General features: G+C 43.4%; 1 protein-coding gene across 1 annotated transcript; it reads right to left on the bottom strand.

The window, feature by feature from the left end:
- Positions 1–5,276: 5,276 nt before the first annotated feature.
- LOC144734478 (olfactory receptor 6F1-like) lies at positions 5,277–6,263 on the bottom strand. Its single transcript, XM_078616684.1, has one exon. The coding sequence runs from the start codon at positions 6,261–6,263 to the stop codon at positions 5,277–5,279; it is 987 nt and encodes a 328-aa protein (XP_078472810.1).
- Positions 6,264–9,038: the final 2,775 nt, after the last annotated feature.

Below are 9,038 nucleotides of genomic sequence, written 5' to 3'. Positions count from 1 at the left end.
GATTGGCATGGTTGGCTATGTACGCTGCGAAATAATTTCAACATGCATACAAATGAATTCACCTTAGTTTGGGTGTGCTATATGTCTTGTGAACAGCAATATTTTCTTTTATTACTTTTCTCTTTTGTACAGCGTTGTGAGATGCAATTTTGCATGAACGACCATATGTATATTTTTATGTAATAAACATGCAATCATAGGATACAAATAAGAAATGTGCTGTTATTTTTGCAAGTCCTGAAACCTGGTAACCGTTTGGCCGTAAAAAAAATCCATAAAAGGATTCTTTGAAATAAACTTAGTTGAGTAAAGAATTAAGTGTCATGTTTTTACATACCTTTAAAAAAGTAAACAAAATAAATAAATCCTAGTACAGGGACGCGTTTTATTCACATGCAGTGCATCACGAAGCCTGACGTAGGCTCCGCCATGTGCATGACCCCCTGGGCTCAACTCGGGGTCAAACACGTGCGTGACCGTCTAGGTCCACGCTCAGGCCCGACCATGTGCGTGGCGAGCTATGCCTGATGCGCAGGCCCGGCCGCAAGCACGATTGACAAAGCCCTACTCAGGCTCCACCATGTGTGAAATTAACTGGGCCTCGAGGGCCATCCACACAATTATATTAAAACCGCGTTATTTTAGCTTTAGCAACTTCAAAGTTATGCTATAGGACATAAATGTGTAATTTGTGTTACTATGATTATTCGATGGCTATCGTTGAGAACTCAAATATCCAAGCTCATGGTGCACACGTTCTCACACCTCTCAGTGTACCAAGTGACGTATCCGCCTATGAGTGTATCTAAAGTGCTACCCATCTGACCTTAGAAAATCATGACCCAGTGCTCTATACACCACTTATATGCTTGTATTAGAGTTCTGATAGGTGACGAGACTCACAACATAACTTTACGATCCACATGTGGATCGTGAAGACATTTTAATGCAGTGTACATTGTTTCATAAATATCGTGCTAAAACTAGGTTGGCCATTTCAACGTACTGAAAATAGCAAAGGCAACCGGCTGCCAAAACGTGGCTAAACTTGATACACAAAGTGGGGAAAGAATGGTTTAACAAAATCCAGTGACCCTTTCTCGAGGCTGATTGTAAAATCACTCTATTCAATTCACCAGAGGTTTCAACAATTCAAAATATGCAGGGTTAGCAATGTATAAATGTGGTTATATTGTGCCTATGGCAACAATGAGTATTTGGAGATGCTCAATTGCTTCAGGGTTTCCTGTTTATTCTTTAGATTCCCCTCCCCCCTAAATGTACACACCTCTTCAGAATATCGACAAGGGAATCGGTGATGTGGTCATTTACACGTTTATTTGTTTGTTATCGCCGTTAAAATCAAGTTACAAATCATGGTGCACATTGTCCAGTCAAAGTCGGACAGTCTCATTCCCAGCTGACCCATCATACAACGCGCATGGCAGCAGCTCGTGTATTTAATCTGCGGAGACGTTTTGACTACAGCAGGGTAACCGAGATGCATGGGCACATCGTGCACGCGTGCATTATAGTGGGTGCAATGAGAGAGGATCAACAATTACATAGAAAATTAAACATTACATTTATGTATATATTGTCACGAATTCTGCAAGAATAATATCTTCCAGCGGTGGTGCTGGACGAGCTTCTTCAGTTGACTCTTGTTCAAACTTGACTCGCCAGGATTGAGAATTGGGATGAGACACAGACAGCCGGTCCCAGGGTCTCAAGGGGCTGCCATCTGCCCGTGCTGTGTCTGGCCATGGTCGCCATCCCCACGCTTAATGAGGACAACGTCTCGGTGCTTCTTCCGGGACCAACACATTTATTTTTATTGCTAATCTGCTCGTTTACCCGGGATACCCTCACTGAGTCTCAATACTCCATTTTAGGAGAATCCTGAGAAGATTTTGCAATCGGGGACGATGTTGCCAGTTTTATGCCAATTTCGTAAATTTTCATGTAATGTTTTTGCTTTTTACGTTTGAATGTTTGGCCGATACCAGTTGGAGTTGGTGTTTTTTTGCTAAGAAACCGGAGAACCCAGGGCAAACCAATGCAGGACAGGGGCAGAACACACAGACTGCACACAGAAAGGTGCCTGAGTTGGGAATCGAACCCCTTGTCCTTCTAGCTGTGAGGCACGAGTGTTACCACAACCTGTAATGCACACATGTATGCTGTGTACATGTATCTCGATTACCCTACTGCAGCCAAATGCCACTTAAACAGAAATACAAGCTGCTGGTAGTGCTGCCCACTGATTTCCATTGCAACGTATCCTGTTTTTATTTATTATTTCCAAATTAATAGATAATTGGAAAAGGCACATTAATTGGATGAATGCATCGCTATTTTCGTACTATTTGTTCATATATTACAATGTTTAACGTTATTTTACTATCTAATGCAATTGCATTTAAGAACGAATAGTACTGTGTTTAGTAATGAAAGCACAACCTAGATATAGCATCAAATTCGGAAGGCGATTGTCATGTATGGAAATGATTGATGTGTGTGTGAAGAAACGAGTTTTATTAATATTAAGCAATGTACGAAATGTATACTTCATGATGTGTGGACAGCCAATTGCCAATCCACACCTGAAGATTCCCCTAGGCTGTATGGGTTGACCATACTTCACCATACTATTTAGTTCTTTTGGTAAAGTCACGTAGGTAGAAAAATAAAATAAAAAATAATATATCACGACGTTTCGATCGCAGCAGTGGAACTGCTGAACCAGGAAGAACACAGCGAGAGAGCTTTTACAACAGGAGGTTATATATGTGGCGAAGGGCAAGCAGGCAGGGTCTGAGCTGGAAAGGAATTCCATCCCCGCACGCAAGCACGTCAGTTGTGTTCATGGGTGAAATTAGGGAGAGAGATTAGCATGAAATGAGCTTCCGTCGCCACAGAATAGTATCGTCCCCGCATATGCGCACAACAGCAGTGTTAATGGGAGGGGAGACTAGCACTATGTTGATGGGAGAGATTAGGCAGAGAGATTAGGGGGATTAGCAAGTTAATGTCATGTCTATGTGTAACACAAGCTGTGATGCTGCCAACTGCGCTGTGAGGCAAGCGCGTCAACGCAAGAGAACCACCGCAACGGTGGTCGCGCAAGTGAGACACACAGCCCATCACACTTCACCAGGCTGGTGGTCAGTGCAGATTAGTGGAGAGGGGCATAGATATTTGAGCATAGAAGTGCAGTACACTATTTTTTTCTGCATAGCCCTCTACTACAATATACCTTCGTGCAAGGTGGTCACCCACCCATAGAGCACCATCCAGCACAAACCCAGCGTAGTTTCTGAGATATAACGATAATTGGCAGATTCCACATGATTAAGTCATTGGCTTCAATTGTGTTTGTTATTGCACGTGGAAATTGATACTTTTAATATTACCATATTACCTCAATAGGGCAATATCGTTAATTCTAAGTAACAATGTATTCCTGTCATGAATCATAATTATGGTAACGTACAAACACAAAAAGACATCGACCCACACACACACACAGCGACTCACATACACACATCGACCTACACACACATCGACGCACACACACACATGGGCTCACACACACACATCGACTTACACACACACATGGACTCACACACAAACATCGACTCAGACACACATGGACTTTCACACACACACATCGACTCACAGGCACATACATACATCGACTCACACACATCGACTCACACATACACATCGACTTACACACACATACATCGACCCACACACACACACATCGACTTGCACACACATATGGACTTACATGCACACATCGACTCACACACATATCGACTCACTCACACAGACATCGACTTACACATACACACATGGACTTACACACACACACATACATCGACGTACACACACACATGGACTCACACCCATAGACTCATACACACACAGACATCGACTTACACACACATATCAACTTGCGCACACACACATCGACTCACTCACACATCGACTTATACACGCACACACACATGGGAGTTACATATACATGGACTTACACACACATACATCGACTCACATACACACATGGACTTACACACACAAACACAGCGACTGTCACACACACACATTGACGCACACACACACAACGCACGCACATATATGGACTCACATGCACACATCGACGTGCACACACACATTATTACTTTTATATTTACTAACAAAGTTTTAAAATAATAGTTTTATATCTACGTGACTTTAGCGAAAGAAGCAAGGAAGAGGGGAAATGCACGCGTGTCTAATAAGTAAGTAATTAAGAGCGACGACGATGGTCTTCCACCATTTTTGTGCAAACATTTGCCGCGAGCAAAAGCGGTAAATAAATGTAAGTCAACGAATAATAAATCAACTTATCCTACCTGTAACTATGACCAATGAAGCCTAATTGACATAATGTCAGTGCTCATCCCCCGTACTGAGGGGACAAGTGTAAATATGTTAGAATGAAGACGTAATAGCAATCAGTATATTTATTTGTTTTCCCCTGTGCAGTCAGTGATATTACGTGGCTGCTGATGACTCTAGAGTACAGAACAAGACTTTTCTTCCCCTCAAACTTGGTTTTTTTGAGCAGGACACTGATTATTAGAAATGTACCTATTTTCAAAGAGAAAGCGTGTGCATAAGTGTCATTCCCTCACGTAAAGATGTTGTCGCTAAAGCAAAGTTTGTGGGGAATAATAGCCATTTTGTATGCAGCAATTTCAAAGTAGCACTTAGTACTCAGGGAGAAAAATTGTGTTACTTAGATTGACTATCATCAACAGTCATGGTAATAAATGTTTGAAGGGAGCTGCAAATATGTGTGTTACCTTGCGCAGTGCCCACACGAATGAGAATTCCCCCCCCCCACCAAACGCGTGTGACTTGATAGAGGCGAGCATGCGCAGATGCGTGCTTTGGCGCGCACTAAATTGCTAATTAAACTATTTTAAAGGTGACGGACGCGAACTCGGAATAGCGCTGGCTTACCACGGGCCTTATGGCGTGCTACCTGGGTACTTTTTTTTATAACATGAACCCCACGGTTCGCGAGCCAAATCCCTCGCAAGTGTCGGCCACACACAGGCAGACAGACAGATGGACAGACATACTTTTATAGGTTAGATAAAACGTGATAGCTAGGTACCATGGAGTATAATGTTTCAGAAAATGTGCACTTAGTAGGCTAATACAAGTTTGCACTCCCCACATGAACATTTTACGTTTGTGCTTTTGTGTTAAAGCATCAGTCAACCGCTACCTAAGACGTGAACTTTCATTTCTGGACATGAATGCACCTTACGCAAGATCTTCTTGAAGCGCTTACTAATTGTGAGTCTCAGCTCAGTCGTGCGGAGGCAGTAAATGAGTACGTTCGCAACCGGGCTGAGCAAGAACACCAACTGAACGGCTGATCTCAAGTTTCTCGCGCTCTCGCTGTCCGCATCCTTCACAAAGCGCGGCAAAAGAATGTCCGAAAAAACGGACGTGAAAAATACGGCGAGCGCCATGAAATGCGTGCCGAATGTGTGCAGAGCTTTGCTCCTGAACTCAGAGGAACTCGAGTTCTTACACTCGACAAGAATACGAATGTAGGTGTACGCAGTCACACAGAAAGGAGAGACAATGTACATCACAATCATTGATATTCCGTAAGATTCTATATTGCTTGTGTCATCGATGGCTAACTTCGAAATTCCCATATTATCACAAAATATGCCCTGGATTTGTCTGTAGTTTCCCTTCAATTTAACTTGAAGAATGAGGATCACTTGAACGCTGACTGCAACCATTGCAATCAGCCAGGACAGTAATGACAGGAAAATGGATCTCTTTGATGTAACCTTGGTGTGGTAGTGCAATGGGTAGCAGATGGCCAAGTAGCGATCAACAGACATCATAGCCAATGTAAAAATCTCATTCAAGGCGAATATGTGAAGTGTGAACATCTGTGCGACACATGACACGTACAGGATCTCTCTGTTGCCCGTCAGGAGAACTTGCAGTTGCTTGGGCACGCCACTTGTGCTGCCAACGATGTCGCCAATCACAAGATTGCACAGAAATATGTGCATGGGCTTGTGTAAGTCTGTGGACACTGCTACCGTCACGAGCACCAGCAGATTGGCTGCAGTTATAGTTAGGTACATCGCAAGGCACAGGCTGAATATGAGCACCTGCACAGGGTACGGGGCTTCAAATGTGGCGAGGTGGAGCACTGAGCTTCTGTTGTCCATAATTACGTTCCTTGGGCTCCCGCGTCTACAGCCCGAGACCTTATCACGCAGTCCCTGTTGAGGTGACAACAGAACACATGCTCACGGATATTAAAATAACAAGGATGTACAATGGCGCAAAAAAAAATGTAAGCGAACTCACCCGGTGTTCAGTTGCTTGCACTGAGGGCAGATCAGTGATGCTCGTGGAATCTGCTGATTTATATGCGTTTTGGGGACCACGTGACCGTGAGCCTTCAGGCGCGATGGGAGGTTCAGGGCTGGCTGGTGCGTGCTGCAGCGCCCTGCGGATTTACCCATTGCCCTGAGGAGTCTTTTGAGTTAAGATGAGCTCGTAATGTGATATGTACACGTCGGGTAGGGGGGTGACTTACATTAGAAGCAATTGGGTCATGTTTTGAGTTATATTTTAAATTAACTATTTCTCTAAAATGCTTAAACGTAATTCATTTTGTATATTTTAAGAAGAGTTATATATGGCACACATTTTAAAATGGTGTATAATGGAATTGATTACTTTATTTTGTTAGTGTATTAATGCATATATAACTCCGACTTTTATATAGAGTGGCTTTATATACAGGGACTGTATATCTTCTTGGTTCTTTCGGTAAAGTCACGTAGAAGGGAAATAATAAAAAAAAACATAATGAAAGAATTCTCACGAATTATTTTATTTATTATGTTTTAATTTTATTTTATTATTTCCCTTCTACGTGACTTTACCGAAAGAACCAAGAAAATGAATCCCTGCAGTCACGAAAGTTTAAATCGAAATTTAAAGGGACTGTATAGTCAATTCACAAGTCCTGTCTTTTACTGTGGATTCCAAGTACGCAAGCCTCCCGTAACAGGATAAAATATTTGTCACTTAGTATTCCATCATTCATTTCCATTGCCCCCTGTGTATCAATTTGAGCGCTTGCATGCGTGCTAATAAGTCCATATGCCCTAATTAGTCCATGTGCCTTCTTAATGGGGGATGATATTGCTCTAGGGATTCATTACTTAAGTACCCTATGTGTGCATTATATATAAAAAGCCCGCAGTATGCATACGTGCATTCATATACAAACAAAATAAACAGATTTAGATATATTATACACAAAACTTTCATGTGTGCCACCCATAAGTTTATCATACATTCTTTAAAAGAATTAAGGTGAAGCATTTAACATATTTAGTAATTTAAATTTCTAAAGTGCACAATTAATATTCCAAGTTTATCTGGACTCGAGACTACTTTGGGAAATGGGTAAATTCCACACTTATGAAGATGGGCCACATAACGCTCATCCCGGTGGGCACATGTCGGAATGTCAACCCATGGGTTAACCGATTAACCGCCGTAATTTCAACCCATGGGTTAACCGATTAACCGTCGTAATTTCAACCCATGGGTTAAATCATTGCAAACTAAAGAAATTACTGACGCAAGTTGAGCCCCGAACTTAATGTGATTTGTATTTAAATACATATTTAAAAAAAAAGAATCTGCTATATGCATCTAGTTCATTGTTATAATCAGTTTTCAAATACGCATAGTTCGTTTAAAAATAAAACACAGTACAGTGTATACGTGTGGAGTTGTGTCGGCGCCCTTTTTTGCAATGTATGATTGCGGTTTGAGTAGTTGTTAATTACTATTTCCTACGGTATAATAAACTATTATAACGTTAAGATTTAGTCCTAAATATGTCTACCTTTCTGACACGTTTAACGCCACTCATGACGATGTAATAAGCTGTTCGATCACGATCAACATCACCGTGCTCGCCACTGCCACGCTGCTGCTCCCCCGCTCGACTCGGGGTTCGTGTCCACCGTGGTGGACGCCTCCCGCATCGTGAACGAGGGCGTCCAGTTTCCACTTCACCAGTTGTCCACATCACCAGTTGTCCACCTCACCAGTTGTCCACCTCACCCGTTGTCCACCTCACTAGTTGTCCACCTCACCAGTTGTCCATCTCACCCGCTGTCCCTCACCCGTTGTCCACCTCACCCATTATCCATCTCACCCATTGTCCACCTCACCCAATATCCAGCTCACCCTTTGTCCACCTCACCCATTGTCCATCTCACCCGTTGTCTACCTCACCCATTGTCCATCTCACCCGTTGTCCACCTCACCCATTTTCCACCTCACCAGTTGTCCACCTCATCAGTTGTCCACCTCACCAGTTGTCCACCTCACCCATTGTCCATCTCACCCGTTGTCTACATCACCCGTTGTCCACCTCACCCATTTTCCACCTCACCCGTTGTCCACCCCACCTCTCTCCCTCACGAGAAATGGAGCCGCTGCAGGAGCAGCAGCAGGAGCGGCGACCGTGGAAATTGGCGCCAAACCCCCCCGGTGTAGCCAATTGGCTGGTGGCGCGATGACATCACGCGTAGCAACGGCCGCCACGTGGCGTAGCAACGGCCGCCACGTGGCGCCGCCCGTGTCTTCGAAGCGGCTTTCAACTTCGCTTTCGCGGGGCAACGCGAGCGTGCTTCGTCCTTCTTAGATTTACGTGATTTTGGTCGTCTGAACTCGGTGATGTACATTGTTGTTGGACCGTACTACATGTGGTGCACCCAGCCTTCGCAAACCGGCGTTGAGCCAGCGTGGTGAAGTATGGTCAATAAAAAAAACCCACAATGGCCAATATGGTACGTGAGGGAAGCCTTCATCCAGCCGTGGGTTGACGAAGGACTGTGCATCGTTGTCGTCAGCATTATCATTACCGGTGTCAGGAAATACTAAATAAAAATAAAATTGTAATATGATAA

Source organism: Lampetra planeri, chromosome 51 (assembly GCF_965212315.1).
Source record: "Lampetra planeri chromosome 51, kcLamPlan1.2.h2, whole genome shotgun sequence".
NCBI classification, from domain to species: Eukaryota; Metazoa; Chordata; class Hyperoartia; order Petromyzontiformes; family Petromyzontidae; genus Lampetra; species Lampetra planeri.
This window is presented reverse-complemented; position numbering and strand designations above follow the sequence as displayed.